General features: G+C 51.3%; 7 protein-coding genes across 7 annotated transcripts; 4 read left to right on the top strand and 3 right to left on the bottom strand.

Moving 5' to 3' along the window:
* Positions 1–30: 30 nt before the first annotated feature.
* On the bottom strand, positions 31–3,366 carry T069G_02434 (e1-E2 ATPase domain-containing protein; the record flags this gene model as incomplete). The annotated part of the gene is made up of 3 exons (XM_056169644.1): positions 31–1,056; positions 1,115–2,795; positions 2,846–3,366. The coding sequence occupies 3 exons, from the start codon at positions 3,364–3,366 to the stop codon at positions 31–33; spliced, it is 3,228 nt and encodes a 1,075-aa protein (XP_056030536.1).
* Positions 3,367–5,033: 1,667 nt separating this feature from the next.
* T069G_02433 (uncharacterized protein) lies at positions 5,034–5,855 on the top strand (the record flags this gene model as incomplete). Its single annotated transcript, XM_056169643.1, has 3 exons — positions 5,034–5,062; positions 5,112–5,685; positions 5,811–5,855. 3 exons carry the CDS (start codon positions 5,034–5,036, stop codon positions 5,853–5,855), a joined length of 648 nt encoding a protein of 215 aa, XP_056030535.1.
* A 368-nt stretch (positions 5,856–6,223) lies between these two features.
* On the bottom strand, positions 6,224–8,686 carry T069G_02432 (uncharacterized protein; the record flags this gene model as incomplete). Its single annotated transcript, XM_056169642.1, has 2 exons — positions 6,224–8,206; positions 8,537–8,686. 2 exons carry the CDS (start codon positions 8,684–8,686, stop codon positions 6,224–6,226), a joined length of 2,133 nt encoding a protein of 710 aa, XP_056030534.1.
* A 2,086-nt stretch (positions 8,687–10,772) lies between these two features.
* T069G_02431 (pyridine nucleotide-disulfide oxidoreductase domain-containing protein) lies at positions 10,773–12,472 on the top strand (the record flags this gene model as incomplete). Its single annotated transcript, XM_056169641.1, has 2 exons — positions 10,773–11,004; positions 11,055–12,472. The coding sequence occupies 2 exons, from the start codon at positions 10,773–10,775 to the stop codon at positions 12,470–12,472; spliced, it is 1,650 nt and encodes a 549-aa protein (XP_056030533.1).
* A 1,028-nt stretch (positions 12,473–13,500) lies between these two features.
* Positions 13,501–14,209, top strand: T069G_02430 (hydrophobic surface binding protein A domain-containing protein; the record flags this gene model as incomplete). The annotated part of the gene is made up of 3 exons (XM_056169640.1): positions 13,501–13,668; positions 13,735–13,860; positions 13,913–14,209. The coding sequence occupies 3 exons, from the start codon at positions 13,501–13,503 to the stop codon at positions 14,207–14,209; spliced, it is 591 nt and encodes a 196-aa protein (XP_056030532.1).
* Positions 14,210–14,933: 724 nt separating this feature from the next.
* Positions 14,934–15,613, top strand: T069G_02429 (uncharacterized protein; the record flags this gene model as incomplete). Its single annotated transcript, XM_056169639.1, has 3 exons — positions 14,934–15,107; positions 15,168–15,299; positions 15,368–15,613. The coding sequence occupies 3 exons, from the start codon at positions 14,934–14,936 to the stop codon at positions 15,611–15,613; spliced, it is 552 nt and encodes a 183-aa protein (XP_056030531.1).
* A 2,323-nt stretch (positions 15,614–17,936) lies between these two features.
* On the bottom strand, positions 17,937–18,942 carry T069G_02428 (zinc-binding dehydrogenase domain-containing protein; the record flags this gene model as incomplete). Its single annotated transcript, XM_056169638.1, has 3 exons — positions 17,937–18,472; positions 18,531–18,787; positions 18,923–18,942. 3 exons carry the CDS (start codon positions 18,940–18,942, stop codon positions 17,937–17,939), a joined length of 813 nt encoding a protein of 270 aa, XP_056030530.1.
* Between the last annotated feature and the right edge of the window lie 845 nt (positions 18,943–19,787).

The following is a 19,787-nucleotide window of genomic DNA, read 5'->3' as shown; positions in this document are numbered from 1 at the left end:
GATCCTCCGGGGCTTCCCGCCCCGGAATAGTCATTGACGGGGCATTTCCTCATCATCGCGTGCGCTGCTGCTGCTAGCAGACAAGTCCAAATACGCGCCAAAAATGCGTTTCTCAATGTCTGCATCTTTCCGGCCCACGTCGTGCTGCTTGCGCAACTGTCGACGATAGAAGAGACGCTTGCACCACTTCCACGCCTCAACCCCAGCAAAGAAGAGCCCGGCAGCGATAAACACAATGCCCCATTCCCAACTAATGCCCTTGTGTTTAAAGACCTTGGTGTTGATAACAGGGATATAGAGAACAGGAAAGAGGGTCACAAAGCCGAGCATGACCGCCCAGAAAAGGAACTGGTTGCGCCAGACATCGTGAATCCACTGGGTGAGGTACTTGTCAGAACCAGGCTGCATACGGAAAAAGGATCGTCGTTTGTCAACCATCTCCCATGCCAGAAAGAGGGCAAACCACGTGAGGCAAGCAAACGTGGTTGCACGAGCGCGGAATACCGTCTCGCAGCTATCATTGTAGCCGTCGTTGCAGCCAAGACCAAGCTCTCCGTCGCCCCAAGCATACACGCGGAGTACGAAAGCACTGAGGCAGAGCGCTGCAATCCAAAGACCATAAACAACCATGTCGACGTAAAACTCAAGCGTAAAAATGCCACTCTTTAGGGACTGGGGAGGACGGTCGAGAATGCCCGGCACCGCACGCTCAAAACCCAAACCCATATCGGGCAGACCCGAAGTAGCCATGATGATCCAGACGATTTCCACGGGGGTCAGAGGAAATACCGAGAGACCCGAGCTGTCCTTGAACGCAAGGCCGACAAGAAGGGTGACAGCTTGGGCAATATTCTCCGCCAAAACATGAAGAACAAACTTTTGGATGTTGTCAAAGATGCGGCGGCCTTCTTCAATCGCGGCAACAATGGAGGCAAAGTTGTCATCGGTGAGGACAATGTCAGAAGCATCTTTGGCAACGTCGGAGCCAGACTGGCCCATTGCAATACCAACGTCTGAACGGCGAAGCGAGGGAGAGTCATTGACACCATCTCCAGTCTATCTAGTGTCAGTCACGTTGCAAGGCACAGGTCAACAAAACGTTTGGGAAACTTACCATGGCGCAAAACTTCTTGCGGCGGTGAAGGGCTTCAACCATCCGGACCTTTGTGCTTGGGGCGCATCGAGCTACAACGAGCGGCAGGACGGGTAGTTGGTCGACTTGCTCATCCGAGAGGGCATCAAATTGGGCAGCCGTCATGATCATGGCTCTTGCAATATCCACGGAGACCATGTCCATACGTGAGGGCAGGATGCCAACCTCACGCGCAATGGCCTTGGCGGTCTCGGGGTGATCACCAGTCAGCATGTGAACTGTGATGCCCGCCTTGTGACATTCTTGCACAGCAGGGGCGGACTCGGGACGGGGAGGATCGTAGAGGCCGATGAGGCCCCTGAACACAAGGTTACGCTCAACAGAAGCACGGTTAACCTCGTCTCCCTTCTTCAGCTCGATATGATACGGCTTGGACGCTAGAGCAAGGACGCGAAGCCCCATGCCCGCGAAAGCCTCCATGTTTTGGAGAATCTCCTGCTGAAACTCTTCAGTGAGAGGAACAGCGTCGTTCGAATCATTGGGGCAGTAGGTGCTGCACGATCCAATAACACGCTCCACCGCGCCCTTGGTGAATGCGAATAGTTTGCCCGAGCTATTATTCTTCATGATGACAGACATGCGCTTGACATCGGAGTCAAAGGGTAGCTCAGCAACTTCACTGTATTGGTTTTCATCATGGCCTACCAGGCGAAGACGATTCCAGTCAAACCGAGAAGCAAAAACCTGAATGGCAATCTCAGTGGGATCACCTCGAGCACGCCATTCACCATCTTTTTGAACGACAGTCGCGAGGTTGGCAAGGGATGCAACGTGCAAAAAGTCGGTAAGGGCACTGGTGCTCTGGGAGAGGAGCTCCTTGACAGAGGGAATGGTGCCACAGGCATCGCCATCTTGGCCAAAGTTGATCTCGCGAGGCTGGCGTGGATCGAAACGGATATCGCCAGCGGTCGGATCCATTGGCGATGACGAGTTCTCAACGGTGTAAGTCCCTTTACCAGGCATCCATGCACCCCGAGCAACCATCTTGCCTTGGGTTAGGGTGCCGGTCTTGTCAGAGCAGATATCGGTGACTGCGCCCAAGGCCTCGAGAGACCTCAGATTTCGCACAATGACGTTCCGCTGGACCATTCGCTTGGTACCTGCGGCCATGGTGATGGTCAAAACAACAACCAAGCTCGCCGGAATCATGGATAAGCCCGTGGCAACGGCATAAATGATGACTTCTTGCCTAGAGTCAAACTCGTTGGCGGCGAGAACGATGATGGCACAGACGACGGCAACACCGAAGAGAAGGATTGCCAGCTTGGAGAGCTTCTTCTGAAGCGGCGTGCCGACATTGACGCCGAGGAAACGGCCAATGGCGTCGGTCAAGGTCAGTGTATAGGCCTCGAGGTATCGATGAGGCTTGGCAGAACCATCAGGCTTGCGCTTCACGGGACGGACTCTGCTATCCTTCTTCTGAAGGGCAGAGGCGATGGCGCCAATCTCTGTAAAGGTACCGGTTGCGAAGACGACTCCCTTGGCACGACCTTTGGTGACGGTGGAGGAGCTATAGGCGACGTTGAGGCGGTCACCAGGGCCAGTCGCATCATCAAAGACGGCGTCTTCATTTTTACGAACCGGTAGGGACTCGCCCGTGAGGAGAGCTTCGTCAGTCTCAAAGTTGACTGCCTCGATCAGCCTGGAGGTGTCAGTGTTTAAACCCTAGTCAGCTATAGTCATGACACTCACCGGAGGTCAGCGGGAATTGTATCGCCTGTCTTGATTTCGACGAGGTCGCCAGGGACAATCTGGTCAGAGGGTATAACTTTGGAATCGCCATCCCGAACCACGGTTGCGGTTGGAGACGAGAGAGAGCGCAGAGAATCCATTGTTTTCTCGGCCGAGTATTCCTGGAAGAAGCCGACGACGACGTTGAGAAGGATGACGAACGTGATGACGCCGCCCTCGATGTAGGACTTGATTCCGAAAGAGACGGCCATGGCGAGAATCAGAACCAAAGTCATGGCGTTGGCGATCTGTGCAATGATAATCTTGATGGGCTGCGCACCCTCAGCTTCACCGAGGTCATTTTTGCCGTATTTTTGAAGCCGTATGTTGGCTTCTGCCTCGGATAGGCCATCCAGGGTATTTGCGCCGAGCTCGTCAACGACTTGTTGGATGGATAGCGCATGTGCAGGCTTGCTCATGGGCTCATTGCTCTGGCCCGAGGCGTTGGCCACAGCCTGTCTATCATTAGCAGACACGCCCATCCTCAGCTAGACAACCTTGAATGATGGTAGCTGAGCAATGGAATCTCGAGAATCAGTAAAATGAACCTGGTCGAGAGTACACAAGCCAGGAGGCTGAAAGAAGAATGACTAGAGTCAATTGACACCTGAGACGGGTTACGCATGTCTTATCTTAAACACCACGCATGTTTCTTGGCCACAAGTGAGATTTCTTCAACATGGGGGCTATATTCCCAGTTTCCACATATTATCCAACTGTTATCAACTTTTTTGTCCATTGTGATAGGTTGTTGTAATGCCCAGTCGCCGTATTTGTAATAGCCTTCAAGTCGCGGCTGCGCTTTTCAGACTTAATTATCGCCAAGATGTTCTTGGCTTCTCGGCGAAAACTTAGAGGATTCTCATCACAACGGGAATGGACGTCTGCCGGGGCATTGAATCCACTGTGGCTAATTGAAATACCCCATGCTCTGACCGGTGCGAGATTCTCCAGTATCCACGTATGCAACTCGTTTCTTGGCGTTGGGATACCCGGTTCCTTGAGTGTTCTGCTCTCTCCGCCATTATCCGCCACTTTCTCCTAGCATCTGCCACTATCGCCACTGTCCTCTGCTGTCCGCTGTCAGAGTCACCTCTGTAGTTTCTGCTCCTATCGCCGTGTTATTCTAGTATCTGCTACTGTGGGTATATTCTTCTCACAACTGGCATTATACCTGGATTTAAATTCCAGACGGGATGCTGACAAGTCAGTGAACCATTCAAGAGTTGGTTCATGGCGCACCGTCCGGTTGACAACATTGGACTGTCTGGTGTCTGCACCGCATAAACACCCTCGAGTCGAATGGAATCAACAATACATATCCAAACAAATTAACAATGTTCACTACTCTGCATATGTGTAATGAAGATGACAATGAAATACTATAAACCAGGGAACAAACACCCTGGAGTGCTGGGCAGAATCACCCCTGCAGGTTGGTACAGTGCGTATTGGTACCTCTTGTCACTGTTGGTTTCATCAGGATCAACTTCAGCTGAGGCTGTTGGCATTGGACTTGCATGTACCCAATCATCTATTCCATCTTCACCAGCCCTCATCATCAACATCACGTCGCTGCGTGATGAAGTTTACACTTATAAATTGGCTTCGAGAAAAGCTCCGCAAACGACGCAGGCTTCAACGCGGGGAAGACGAACCAGAGGGCAACCAAGTTGAGGACGATGTGACCAATCTGCCTCGCCTCCCCTCTACTCGACCAAACGTCTTGACTCCATCGCCATCCACTGAAGCTTTAGCCTTGACCAGCTCTCCTCTCTTTTTGAAGCTTCCCAGAGAGCTGCGATATGATATCCTTCTCAGAGCATTTGGAGGCCAATTGTTGCACATGGACTTGTCATTCGTGCACCCTGTTGCTCCTATAGAACCCGGACGCATCCTCTTTTCCCATGCCGGCATTAATACTAATGACCGACTTAAAATAAACTGGGATGTTACAGTGCCCAAATCGTGGCAATGGTGGAGCTCTGTATGCCATCGCGTCATGCCCAACTATGCAAAGACATGGAGCTTTATACGCATGTCTCACCCCGAAATCCCAAGGCCCGGGGATGACCGTTGCCGTTATGGGGACGCGCATTTCTGTCAAAGTTGGCCTGGGACATATCCATCCAAATGCAAGATTGGCATCATGGGATGGCTTTTGTCCTGTCGACAGGCGTAAGTTGAGCGCCGGTTCTTGTCATGTCCTTCTCTGACCAACACGCAGATACGTGGAAGGCATAGACGTGCTTTATAGAACAAACACCATTCACATGTCAGGCCAAGCCCTTATTCTAAATCTCCCTCAGTTGCTGCCGCCGCAGCGACTCTCTGCGATTACATCCCTTGAGATTGTCTGTCCCCTCACGCTACACGGAGCCGAAGTTGGACCAATCCCAGAAGTTGGCCTCCTAAAGGATTATCTCTCTGTATTGGCCTCTAATTTACCAAGCCTCACTCGGCTATACCTAGCACTCAAAGCAAAAGGATCCAACGCTCGTCCAGTGGGCATGCAGAGCGTGTTTGAGGTTCTCGACGAATTTGTCCTCAAGACAAGCCTTAAAGAGTTTACTGTGTCGCATTCACATACAGTATTCACGCCCCTTTACAATGCTGTTCGGAATGAAATTGCCGCTCAACACCGTCACCAATACAAGACAATCCCAGAGATATGGCGCAACGCTGATGGCAGCTATATCCTACCAATATGGGGCCCCAACACCGAACCCTTTTACAAGCAAGTTGAGACTTCGTGGCCGAAGCCGCCTCGTGTGGGTTATCGTACTGTTGGGGCGGATGTAGTAAGTGACGGCTATTGGCTGGTAGAGGGAGAAGTCGATGATTATACTCCATGCCGTTTTTCTACTATATATTTATAGGAGAAGCTTCACAAGCCCTTTATTAACGCCAAAAGGTGTTGTTTTAGAACATCTCAAGGGTTACTGTGGCGATAACAGCCTCCGGGGATTAAAGCGACCATCTCGTTAATTAATACTATTTTTCCATTATAATTTACTACTTCTACCGATTATACGTATATAGTCATTATACTGCGTCTAGTAACAGGATATGTGCTGTCCAATCTATATCAACAAAGGAAATGGCCTCGTGCGGCTCGGGTATCTCCTGACCCCATTTTATACCAAATGTCCAATCTGCCGGCTCGCTCAAGAAAAACGCCATCAAAACGTCCAGTTATGCAAAGAAAAACAAAGGAACCAACTGATGCAACCCAGTCCTTGGCGTAAATGATGCTGCCAAATCCAACCCATGAACAACCCCACGATTCGCAAACATATGAAACAATGAAAAAAAGATTATACAAGTGATTCGCTAAACTCAAAGGCCTCCGCCTTCTCGCAAGCTTTGGGGCAAAGAGCCATTGTCGATGGTTTCAGCCGTTGCCGCTGCTCTAGATAGGGCGCCTTTCCGTTGTTGTGATGCCCAGAACTCTTGGAAGCCGGGAATCGCACCGGGCTGGTTAATACCAGGGGCCCTGGGAGGTGGTTTGGGTGGTGCTTTCTCCGCCGCCCTGGGCAGGCTTTGACTGACGGCACCTGCTCCTCCCCATGGTCGCCACCCAACCCATTTGCCAAGGCCTCCGGCGCCGTTACGAGATGTTTGCGAGGACGAAGCCGACATGTCCGACGTCGGTGTGGAGCTTCTCTGGGGTATTTGAAAGCCGGCAAAGTTATCGCGCAAGGCGGCATCGCTACGCTTCGAGTATTTGGTCGACAGTGTCGGCTGGGCAATGACGCCGGTGACGACGGCATCAGCTCCGCCGAGCGGGCGGAGGGTCAATTGGCTTGGTCGGATCTGGAGCGTGTGGATATCGAGACCGCCCGATAGCGACATGATTGATTCATGAGACGCTACACGGCGCAGCCCAGATCTAGGCGGTAGTATCGGTATGGCGGCGGCATTGGTAGTTTCGTTGGCATCATCTTCTTCCGCCGACTCGTCTTTGGGAGCGTCTTGTTCGGCCGCAGTGGCAGGCGGACTAGTATGCGCATCTTCGTCCTCTTCGTGGATAACGCCGCTGCTAAATCTGAAAGGATTTGGTGTTTGGATTCCAGCGGTACCGGGCTCAATGTCAATGATTGAGAGGGACTGGAAGCTGCAGGACGAGGCTGCAGAAGCACGCTTTCTATGTGAAGCGCGCCATGTAGGAGACATGGGGTCATAGCTTGTAGTGGGCGACATGAGAGAGCCTGTCTCAGCTTCACTATGATCGAAAAAGCGGGGAGAAGTCGGAAGGGAGGAGGACATTTCCGATGGGGTGGAAAATTCGTGCCATGTTGAGGAGCTGGCCTTGATGGGTGTTGTTTCGCCGGCGTGGGAGAGAACCGGGCGAGTGGGAGAGGACACCAGGCGTCGCTGGAACTCGGGGCCCGGAGACGACGACCTGCTGGAGATTGCCGCTGGAGGTGTAAAAATGCCGGGCAGCAAGCCTTGGCGCTTCTTCTTGGGCTTCCTGGTCTCTTGCTTGGCAACGTGGTAGTGGTGGTGAATGTGAAACTCTTGCGGCGGCCTCGAGTTTTCAAACAGGGAAGGTTCCAGTTCCGCCTTGAGAGTCGAGGCAGGGCTGAAGCCGTCGGTAAGGGGTTGGTGAAACATGAGCTGCTCTCGCAACACTTGTATCTCATCGTTGGAGCTGATGAGCATTTCCCTTAGCTCGGCTATGCCCAGCTGCAGGTTTGCATTGTCCTGTAGCAGGTCCCGCACAAAGTGACCGACGATTTTGTTCCCCTGTCGGTGTTCGGTGATTGATTTTGAAGCCGCGGCGCCCTTGAGCCGCACGGCGGCACCATCCAGATGCTTCTCCACCTCACGCTGGCGCTCAACCTTTTCCATCATTTCATCGTGGCGTTGTCGCTCCAGAATGGCCTCCTTCTCCATGCGCACGAGCTGATCTTGCATGTCGAGGATCTCCCGCTGTGCCTCTTTAAATCGCTGCGCATGAGTGCGAGCTTCCTCCTTGGTAGCTTTCAACTCCCCCGTGAGTTTGTCCTGCTCTTCTTCCAGAATCTTGAGGTGCTGGTCAGCCTCGGCGGCACGGGCGGCGGCGCTCTCGAGGCGGCGGATGGCTTGTTGCGACGAGAGAAGGCTTGCTTCGAGGCTTTTGATCTTGGCGTCGGAGTCAAAGATTGTGGTGTTGAGTATCTCGAGCTGCTCGATGAGCTCATTGTTCTCCTCGACCTTGGCGGCATTGTTGGCTTCTAGCTCCTGCTTGTCCAGCTGCAGGCGATCTATGCGGCCGTTGAGTCGCTGCCTATCCAGTTCTGCGTCGGCCATGTAGGCTTCGTGCCTAGCAAGTAGGGCCTGTAGGGCAAATGTCAGTGGAGATTCGGTCTGCCGAGAGCACAGCATGGTTGTTGGTCTGGGAGAGCATTTTGGAGGCACAGGATGCGTACACGACTGGGAGGTTCAATCGGGTCTTGATTGCCGTGTTCGCACCGGAATGCAGTTTGAACGCGAGGTGAAAGGGATGGCCACAATCATTTGGCGGCGCGTGCAGACAATGGGATGAAGAGAGGAATGAAGGGAATGAAAGAAAGCCCAACCAAGCAAAAGCTCTGCAAAACTCAGCGCTGCAAAGCCAATGCCAAGCGCGGCACCCGCAGACATATGCACGTCCACACACACACATACCTTGCCTAACTGGGCAGCTGTATGCACATCCTTCTCAACAGCTTCGAGAATGGAGCAGTTCTTCTTGAGGTGAACGCAGTCTGCGCTGCCGCAGCAGCACTGCAGAGGCGGCGAGCCGGACTCTGGCTGCGCGTGGTCGAGCACCTCCATGTCGCCGAGCGAGAGGCGCATGAGCAACGATGATTAAATTAATAGTAGGTGACGTAGATGTCGGTGGCCGCAGTGCACGCAAGAAGCGCCGCTCGGTCGAGGCGTCGAAACGATGGCGATGCTTCAGCGTCATTCATGGTCTTTGGCGGTTGGCCCGGAAGACGGTTGGTGAGAGGTGAGGATTAACGATGGCGAAGAATAGGGTCCGACATCGATCAGGCACGGGCACAGGTATACGAATAGTAGGAATAAAATGAAATGAAACCCCGCAGGCAAGACAGAGGCGATTATTAGAGAGGCAGCCTTGTCGAAAGGAGATTTGACTCAGGTGACGGAGGGAGTAGCGGTACTCGATAGGAGCGGGATCGTAGGCGCAGAGCGGGAATGCAGCGAGTACTGCGACTTTGAGGGGCTTCGAGCAGGGAGTGGAATCGGATGGAGGAGCAAAACAAGGCTCGAGGCGATCGGAATGGATCAATGAGAATGAGTGGTTGATGGTTCCAGGACGAGAGTTTGCGGCGCGTGCCTGCAGAACGATGGCTGGTGGTGTGAAGCTCCAGGCCGGCTGCAATTAGTAGACACCGCTTCCAGACACCGCGAGCCTCGAGTACTGGCTACCCGTCGGTGGATATGGCGTACGGTTGTCTGTGGTCGTACCGAGTAAGGAGCAGAGGCGCGTCGCCTCCCTGTTCCTGAAATTAGTGGCTGGCCCGGGCGCTGCACCTGCAGTAGCTCGCTGTAGCTCCGCTGTAGCTCTGCTGTAGCTTTGCTGTAGCGCCTGAGTCCCCTACAGTGCAGCTCGCCTGCGACATTGGACCCAGTCCAGTGCATCCGGAAGCAGCAGAATTTTTCACAGCTGCATCTGCCTCTTGTAGCGGTTTAGCCTCATCAGCCGCACAAAGGTTTATATTAACCGATCCCATATTTATAGAGCGGTTGAGTTATGGTTGGTGTTAACATTCTGCTTGGCTCGTTTCACAACTTTATGCGGCGTCATCACGGGAAACCCCCGTTCTCGCGTGGCTAGTGTCGGGACAGGGCAGGGCTGTCAAAGCGATCGAACTGCGGTGTGCCTGTCCTGTCCTGTCCTGTCGTCGGGAGCGCGTAATGTATGGGGCAGCGTTGTATCCATTGCCAGCACAGCAGGCCCGCCGGTTTGCTGGCAAGTCTTTGTCATGCCAAGGTGAGCGGGCCGGGATTATGCACTTGATCTGACGTGTGCTCGGTGTCGTCTCGTGTGAGCGTTCATACGGCATCCCGTGGCTGTGGGAGCAAGCGAGTGATGCTGCGAGACGGGAGGCGGGAACGGTCCGTAAGCCTCCATAGTTGTGTTCAGTTCATCGGAAAGATACAAATAAAGTGTTTATCGTTGAACAAAGAAGTTGCTGTTATGGGAATATTTGAAGGGCCCATGTGTCATGTCAAATGTCATTTGTATTCTTCTTCACTTACACCGCAAGTGGAGCTCATGACTCGAACAAGGCCATTTCATTATAATACCTCACATCTTGTGCATGTACAAGTCATGACAGCTTTAAATAGGAATAACATCACATGTGCATTCAACATCAATTCCAACATCATCTTGATCACCATCTCCTGAAATCAGACCGTCCACCTCCAGGGTAGCCAAGGCAGCCCACTACCGGCCAAACGTAGGCCCGCCCACAGCAATGACGGCACCACAATCTCTCCGCGTTAATCCATTGCGTCATCCAGCCAATCAATTCCCACATGTTGCAAAGCAAAGCTCGACTCTCACCAGCTTCACATGCGGCTTCACTCCCAAATCGGCTTACCAAGCTTCGAGCTCCGGAGCTCAAATGCAAGAGCTAGCCACCATCTTTTACACCTGCCGACTGTCCTCACATGATGTCTCCTCCAGTTTCTCATTCTCCGTGGTATCTCCGGATCTCACCTGCTCGCGTCATCCATCTCTCCGTTGACTTGAGCTTCTAAGAGTATTAAACCTCCAGGCATGCTCTCGTTACCCCGCAACCCCCACCTCCGTCATCTACTCCAACCAAGCCTTTGTCGTCTGTCATTTGCAATTCCGTCTCGCCAGTTTTCATTCACCAATCGCACCATGGCTCAAGAGTACAAGCTCAAGGGCGTGACCTCGCTGTCACTCAAGCCCGGTCAGAAGCAGGAGGTGGAAGTTGAGGGCATCCAAGACGCCAAAGTCCTTCTCGTCGGCCTCCAGTCTGGTGGAAAGGCAGAAGTACAGGCCATTGGTGCCAAATGTACCCATTACGGCGCTCCGCTGTCCAAGGGCGTTTTGTCCACCACAGGACGCATCACTTGCCCCTGGCATGGAGGTAATTCTGACCATGGACCTGTCTAGAGATGGCATGCTAACAAGGAACAGCTTGTTTCAACGCAAAAACTGGTGACGTAGAAGACTCGCCTGCTTTGGATGCTCTTCCCGTCTTTCCTCTCACCCAGCATGATGGAGCATTCTACATTACCGCCGAGGAAGCCGCCATCAAAGGCTCCAGGAGAAAACCCAACTTCCAGTGCAGCGTCGCGAGTGACGCTCAAGAGAGGGTCGTCGTTGTCGGTGGCGGCTCTGGCGCTCTCGGCGTTGTTGAGGGATTGCGTGAAAAGGGCTACAGAGGCCATCTCACCGTCATCTCAAAAGAAGGCTACCTCCCCATTGACAGACCCAAGCTGAGCAAGGCTTTAATTACAGACGCCTCCAAGCTGGCATGGCGAGACAAGAGCTGGTTCGATAGCGGCGCCGTTGAGTGGGTTGACGGTGAGGTCAGCGATGTCGACTTTTCTGGCAAACAAGTTACAACTGCAAGCGGGAGCAAGATTGCCTACAGCAAGCTGGTTCTCGCGACTGGAGCAACTCCCAGGCTCCTACCCCTTCAAGGCTTCAAGGAACTCGGCAACATTTTTACACTGCGCACTGTTCACGATGCCAAGAAGATTGTCGATGCCATTGGAGAAAAGGGCAAGAAGATTGTCATCATCGGCTCCTCCTTTATTGGCATGGAAATTGCCAACGCCACTGGCGGTGACAACTCAGTGACCGTTGTGGGCATGGAAAAGGTTCCCCTGGAGCGTGTTCTTGGCGAGCAGGTCGGCGCCGGCATCCAAAAGGCCCTGGAGGGCAAGGGCATCAAGTTTTACTTGAGCGCTGGCGTCGACAAGGCCGAGCCGTCCAGCTCGGATTCCTCCAAGGTAGGTGCCGTCTATCTCAAGGACGGTACCAAGCTTGATGCGGATCTCGTCATCCTGGGAGTCGGCGTGGCCCCCGAGACGAGCTACCTCAAAAACAACAGCGCAGTCCAACTGCAAAAGGATGGATCCCTTCAGACCGATGCTCACTTTGCGGTTGCTGGACTCTCGGACGTCTACGCCATCGGAGACATTGCCTCGTACCCTTACCAGGGCCCTGGAGGCAACGGGGCTCTCGTTCGAATTGAGCACTGGAACGTCGCCCAGAACGCTGGCCGTGCCGTTGCCTCACACATTGTGAACCCAGCTACACCCAGCGACCCTTTTATCCCAGTCTTTTGGTCCGCCCTTGGCGCCCAGCTGCGATACAGCGGCAACACAATTGCGTCTGGATGGGACGACGTCATCTTGGATGGAGATGCTGCCGCAGGAAAGTTTGTCGCCTACTACACAAAGGGCGAGACCGTCGTGGCGGTTGCGTCTCAAGGCCGCGACCCGACCGTGATGCAAGTGTCTGAGTTGTTGAGGCTTGGAAAGGCGCCGACAAAGAGTCAGCTGCAGAACGGCGTGGACGTTTTTAGCATTGACGTGGTGAACTAATTGCGATTAGATAGTACATAGTATGACGACAATGAACTGAACAGAACTGAACAACCATACTGTTTCTGACCACTGTAAATTTTGCAAAGTTGGGGCTGCCTAGCTATCAACTCGACCATCATTGTTTGTCTATTCAGCCAGTCATAGCCGAGGTTATGCAGGCTTTTACATTCCATGGACGACGTTGCGTGCAAAGGATTGTCTCATGTTGTCTCCCTGATCAATCAGGTGGCTTGAGTTATCGGGTACCGAATATTATCGTTTCAAATGGAAACATCTTCCCATGATGTTGGAGACGTGGTTAAATCTCCAAGTTGTAGCAACTTGATGCTATATGGGTCTTATCCAGGGGTATTTATCTCTTGTTCCATGTGCATACACGTATTGAGATACATTGGGGGAAATTATGTGATGAGACATCTTTCTCGCCTATGCACTGAAACCAATAGTCTCTTCTTTATAGTAACAAAGTCCTATTTCTCTACGTCCTACTCTTCCTGATTATCTTTGCCTCATCGTAGGTTTACATATTCATATGCGTGTCTTGAGAGCAGCTAGCCTTGCCTCAATTGGTTGTATCGACAGCATCTCAGCACACTGTACCACTTGTAAGAGAACATGATTGGACATTAATCAAGCGTTACAGAGTGTCTGAAGATGGGTGTACCCTGTGGAATGAGATCACTCAACTTGTCCACGTGAAACCAAGACAGCTTCCTGCAGATCAGGTTGCCTGTGGCGGACGATAGGTCGCCTTATCTGTTTTTGAAGCAGCTGATCTATTTGGTGAAACAAGAAAATTGTGTTCACTGGAATGGGGAATTCGTCATCTCGGCGGTGTATCACCCAAAGGGAGCCATGTCGACTGAAGCCGTAGCGACGGTGACAGCCTTACCTGCCTACACGTATATATCCTCAGCACCTCTGCTGGAGGCTTCATTACTACTACAAACACCATCGATCAAAAGGGTGAACAACCACAACGCCATACCGTAATATTCCAGCAGTCAATTTATAACACTGCCATCATGCAGTTCAAATCCCTCCTTCTAGCTACCGTCCTATCGTTGAGCCACGTGCAAGCCTTGACAGCAAAAGACGTAACCAACAGCATCTCCAACATTACTACCCTTTCGGCCGACACGTTGGACCTGGTCAAAGGTCTTAATACTGAGAATGTGGAGGCAGATGGATTAGTATACCTGCCCATATACTCAGCACAACCATGTACATGACCCTCTATGTGCTGACTTGTGCATTAGCAAGCGTTCAAGAACTTCCGCCAGATTGTCCACGATGCCAATGAGACTACAACAATGATAGCAGCTTCAGGCAACACTACCTTTGCCGAGGATGACCAAAAGGACCTTTGCGAAACCTTTACTGGCGTGAGTTTCCATTTCCATCGCGTTACGAGCGTCGAAACTAAAAGCGTTACAGTTTGTCAAGACCCAGCAAGATCTCCTCCAGGCGCTCGTCAGTCAAAAAGGCCTCTTAGGGCCCATACCTCTTAGCATGCCCATTGGTGCCATCTTGCGCTTCTTGGAGACGTATGTCGACAGGCTCTCTAATTCAGTCATCGGGCTAGTGCCGACCTGCGCAGATGAGTCTAAGAAGGAATTGGAGGGGCTTGATAAGAACTTTAATGAGACTTTGGATACATACCCGATTAAGTTGCATCTTCCTGAGGTGAATGGCACCTCGCTTGAAGCTTTTTTTGAAGCTTACTTACCCTGAAGGCCAGTAAAGCGCCATATAAGGGGTATTTGGGTCAGACAATGTGATCTCATAATCCGACTTTGGGTCGATAGTATCTTTAATTAGCCTGTATACCGAAAAATAACTTGATGTCGTCACGGATTATGCAGTCTTTCGATGTGATAATATTTGTCTCACGTTTCCTCCCTGATCAACCTCGTAGCTGTGATGGACCCTGACATTACTCCGCTGCGCAGATCCCCGCATATTGGTATGGATGAGATGAACTAGTGAAGGGGATATTCCATAGAGGGAATGTCAATCTAGTATGCACACAATTTAGATGGAGAAAATAAATATGGATTCGTTTCAACTTATCTGGTTACCAAGTAATTTGAGACTATTCATTGTGTCTACCGTTCAGTTTGGAATCTATAAAGAACACCCTGCCGATCAAGATGGTCAATGAATTACCTAAGTATGCTTGAATCAGTCCAATTACTCCATCAAAATTGGGAGATCAATTCCACTGAGAATGCAAAACTTGACACCATGACGATGCAGTATCCATCAAAGGGAGCCGTAGGTTGATCCTGTCTGCGATGGGCTAATCCAGCAGCATTCACAATTCCCCATTGCCAGGCCCTCGGGTCTATATAAACTGGACATGACATGGCCTTTTATCCAGAAAAACCATCAACCGATAGAAATCATCATCCCACAAACACCTACCTATACAAGCAATCGCCTAGAAGCCGCCAATATGCAGTTCAAGTCTCTCACCCTCATGACCGCCCTGCTGTCTATAAGCCAGGCACAAACCACAATGGTACCAGACGTACCAACAGACTTACCAACAGACGGCATAAGTGGTATCAAGAACATCACCGAGCTGTCGTCGGACCTGCTGGGCTTGGTAGGAGGTCTGAACGAATCAGTACGCCTACCTTTTCGGATCGCCTCAACATGTAAATTGATAGACTGACTTGCGGTTTAGCAAACGGCTGATTTCACCATCATCGTTGATGATTTGAAAGACATCATCGCGGATATTGGCAAGGAAGTCGCAGCACTCAGCGTCCCCTCCGCCATTACTGACCAGCAAGGCCTCTGCGATTCCTTCAGTGGTGTAAGTACATGTATCCTCCAACATCTGTCGCTTTATGAACATCTCTAATTCGAAACGTATCGTCGCAGTTTGTCAACGTAACTCAAGAGCTGTTCGGTGTCTTCATGGAAAAAGAACCCATCTTGTCCAAGGTGAACGTGACTGATGCTGGAAACTTCTCCAACATCTTGCGTGTCTTGACGATTGGCGTCTTTGGGCTTGGATCTAAAATCATCACGCTGGCGCCTAGCTGCGCGGATGAAGCTACGAAGGAACTGGGAGATTTTATTGGAGCAGCTAACCAGACGATTGGATCGTTCCATTTCGGCGGTTAGGGATAAAGAAGCCAATAATATGCGCATTTGGACTCTGTAGAAAGATTCTGCCATGGAACCCTGCACCTTGAATAGTTCCATGCAGCTAAATGCAGAAGATCAAGACTTGGTACTCTTAACCTGCGACCTAGTGCCTGACTCTGACTGTGAATGAATATGAGATTCGAGATATTTGGACCGTTTGTTGATGCAATTAGACAGTGAAGATCCGTTGAACTGTTCCAATATGTCGGTGATACCTGTGAGTATTCAGGTAGTCCATCCATGAGATAACTTTAGTTGTTTGGGAGAGCCTTGGTCTACAGGTACAAGTACAGGTACAGGTGCATGAACAATTACAGCCCGAAGGACAAATTGCACCTCCGTGTCTTCCCAGACGGCAAGTAGCAGCCGGCTGTTTGACCGCCTTGGGGCCTGAATGTCCAGGACAGGTGCAAACGAGCCAAAGTTTGGCTCTCGTTTTCTTTTCATCTACTCTTTTCTACGCACTTCTGTTCTTTTCCACTTTGAATTGCTATTTCTACTGCACTCTTTCTCTCCTCTCCTCTCTCTCCCCTCCACCAGTTGCATCTTGTATGAGCGACCTCATCATTCGGAGTGTGCCCCCCGTCTTCTGCCCCAACAACCCCCCATTCAATCTTGATCATCACCAAGAACATCGTTGCAGATTATTGACTAACCATAGAATATATAGTCGTGTTGTTATACTTGTTTTCACATACGCAGACGCAGACGCAGGCACACACACACACACACACACACGCACTCTCTCTGTCTGTCTCTCTCCCGCTCTCTTTCTGTCCCCCCCCCTCTCTTTCTGTCCCCCCCCCTCTCCCTCTATCTCTCTCTATCGCTTTCTATCTATTTATATCACTTTCTATCTCTCTTGCTCTCAACCTCTTGCTCTCTCTCTCTTTGAGTAAATTTGACACGCACTCGACCGATAGCGAGCCCTACTAACTTGCCAGAAGGATTTTTTTTTTTTTTTTTTAGAAAAAACAATTACAGTATCGCGTAAGTGGCACATCACCATCTTCCCACTGTCCATGCTTAGCATACAGAGTCTGGTACTAACATCTACGTATTAGAATGCCCGTACTCGAGCTGCAGGAGCTTGTGAGAGTGTTGTCGGCGCCAACGGCGCAGGAAGGGACCCAGCAAGGGCAGAATAGTGGCTGGAGTGGCCGTGGAGGAGGACGGGGATGGACAGAAAGAGGATGAAGAGGGGGGGGGGGGGGGGGGGGGGGGAGGTGATGGGGGAAGAGACCGAGGTGGAATTGTGCGTTTGCCTGGGTTTGTTGGGGCTGGGGCCCGTGGCACGCTGTCCCGCGTGCAGATGCAAAGACTGGTGGAGGAGGGCATCGACTCCCTCCTGGCCACCACCACCGCTGCTGATGCTGATGCTGCTGCTGCCGCTGCACCAGACCCCGCGCTGGTTGGGCCTGTGGCCCAAGGGCAAGAAGGAGAAGAAGAAGGAGAAGAAGGACCTGCAATGTCCGTTGCGGGGGGCGAGGATTTGGAAGCTGATTCTACTCTCAGATGATGTTGCTGTTGTCTTTAAAACCCACATTTACCAGCTTTCGTAAACCTAGCTTAACAAGTGTTTATTACCACATCTACTACATCTACTACATCTACCACATCTACTACATCTACCACATCTACTACATCTACCCTATCGAGGTCTATTGTCGGCACCATAATTCGAGGTGGTCGAAGCGGGCGAGGAACAAGAAAAAGGAGGTGAAGGTTGCGTCGCGCGACAGTACCAACTACTCTCTAAAGGACCTAATACCGACTCCAGAAGTATCAGGAGTATTCACAATCTAGCACATGCAAAACAATCGCTAGCCCAAGTGCAGCACTACAAGTACTTGAAGCATCAGTTTCAGTAGCAGGCTCAACAACCTCAGCCTCAGTCATGATCCGAGCAGTGAAGAAGGCGAAAGAGTAGGATGCCAAAATACATGCATTTTGGCGACATGCTTGATGTATAGTGCCATTCACTGAGTTTTCTACCTGCATGTATCCTTTGCTTCTATTCTCAGTCCTTGTTCAACTATGCGTAAATATAGAGATTGCACAATACCAGTTTCAGCAACGAGCCAGACGGCAGAGGTAATCATTCCTCCACAACCTGTAGACAATGGCTACGGTGAAACAGTGCTCTCCAATAATTCACACAGTATAGATGGTACACATACTGGTTTCGCAAGATGACCAGCACAGCTGCTCCGTCTTTGCGAGTAATTTTCCATGCCTTTTCCACCTCTCTTCTTCAATGAGACCACGAACGATTAGCGTTGATCTTAAGCATCAAATCCTACCAGCAATCTTTGGCCTTGTCAGCTTCGACAGCCGCGCGATCCAAGACCACCACCAGCTTCCCGCTCACTTTCCCCGAACGCGCAGCATCAGCTACGAGATTGACAGAGTCGAGATCTTCGTAAATGTTGGTTTTGACACGAATCTTGTGCTTCAACACGAAATGGATCATGTCCTCGAGTTCTTTCTGACCTGACACCAACGATCCCTCGAAATGCAGGTCCTTGAAGATGATGGCGCGAAAGGGAAACGACACTCGTAGAGGCTGAGCCACCTGAATGATGGTCCCATGAGGTCGAGTGATTGCACAAGCGGTATCACACGCTGTCTCGTGGTCTGACAGTACGATAGTCGCTTTAATCTTATCATCCCCAATAGCTTCTGTTATAGCGGTTGTCAGTTGTTCATCTCCTTTGCGGGCATCAAGCACGAGTTGAGCTCCACATTCTCTCGACAACTCAAGGCCTTCTTCGCGGGCATCTACAGCGATTACGTTGACGCCTGCCTTGACGGCAAATTGGATGGCGAGATGACCTGTTCGAGAGTTGTCAGGATGTGATCTCAAGCTACGCTGATACAAGAGAATAGTTACCCAAACCACCTCCGCTACCAACGATACCGATCCATTCTCCTGGCTGCGCCTTTGTCGACTGAACTGCTCTCCACGCTGTAGCTCCTGCACAAGTCAACGGAGCAGCGGTAACAAAGCTCATCGTATCTGGAAGAACGACGGCATAGCGAGCATCGACGACGGTGAAGTCTGAAAATGCTCCAGGCAGGGTGGTTCCAACATATCCCTTCAAGCGCTTCTCGACTGGGCCCTTGCAGTCGACGCACTCTCCGCAAAGACTACGCCATCAAACCGCGGGCAAGATGATGAAGACACCACCCCATCTTGAACAACAAAGCTGACTGCTATATGGCTATTTTAGATAGCCTCTTTCCACCACAGCGAGCACGACCAAACAAGGTGACGCCGAGTACTTGCAGCCCGAGCAGCACATTTTGTTTGACCCCCACGAACCTTCCACGAACACTTCCAAGCACCTTGGACTATTGCAAAACTCGGTTGATGCATCAGCGCCGTCTATTTGCATATCCAGCTCTTCCTCCTGCTAGACCTGTGCCTGTGCCTGTGCCTGTGCCTTTGCCTATGCCTTGGCCAGCCGCTGCTCATCTGCCTCAAGGGCAGGACGGCCACCCGCAGAAAAAAGGGCGAACTGCCTCCGCGAAAGGGTGCCCTCGGCACCACGGCCGGCAAAACCTCAGAGGCGGAAGCTTCCACGGCCACGGCTTTGGGCATCTCGGATTGTCCCAAAGAATGAATGACAGTAGAGGCAGTAGATGGAGGTAAATGGAAGTAGAGGAAATAGATGAAGATCGATGGAAGTAGAGAGAGTAGATGTACGTAGAAGTAGTAGACAGAAGGAGAGAGAGTAGATGCAAGTAGAAATAGTAGACGGAAGTAGAGATAGTAGATGGGATAAGATGGAAGTAAAAGTAATGATGAAAGGCAAGGCAAAAGAAGAAAAACGTATTCGTCACCTTCAAAAAAGTTGCCACAAATGGGTACATCATCATCATCTTCTTCTTCTTTCTTCTTCTTCTCCAGCAGAGATGTGTAGTTATAGTAGTAACTACTAGAGGAATATACATAGCTACAGTGGCAGGCGTCCGACCCTTTCACGCTTGCGCTTGAGCTTCAATTTGAGCTTGGGCTAGCTCCAAAGTATTTCCTTCGCGTTGCTGCTGCTGATGCCGCTCTATGTTCCTGAGGCCAGCCGAAAAGAAGCGTTGTGCCTCCACGAGAGAAAGTGCGCCGTTTCTTCCAAGACCCTTGTGACCTAGG

This window comes from Trichoderma breve, chromosome 2 (genome assembly GCF_028502605.1).
Source record: "Trichoderma breve strain T069 chromosome 2, whole genome shotgun sequence".
NCBI lineage: Eukaryota > Fungi > Ascomycota > Sordariomycetes > Hypocreales > Hypocreaceae > Trichoderma > Trichoderma breve.
Note: the sequence above shows the minus strand (reverse complement) of the source record. Positions and strands in the feature narration are given on the sequence as shown.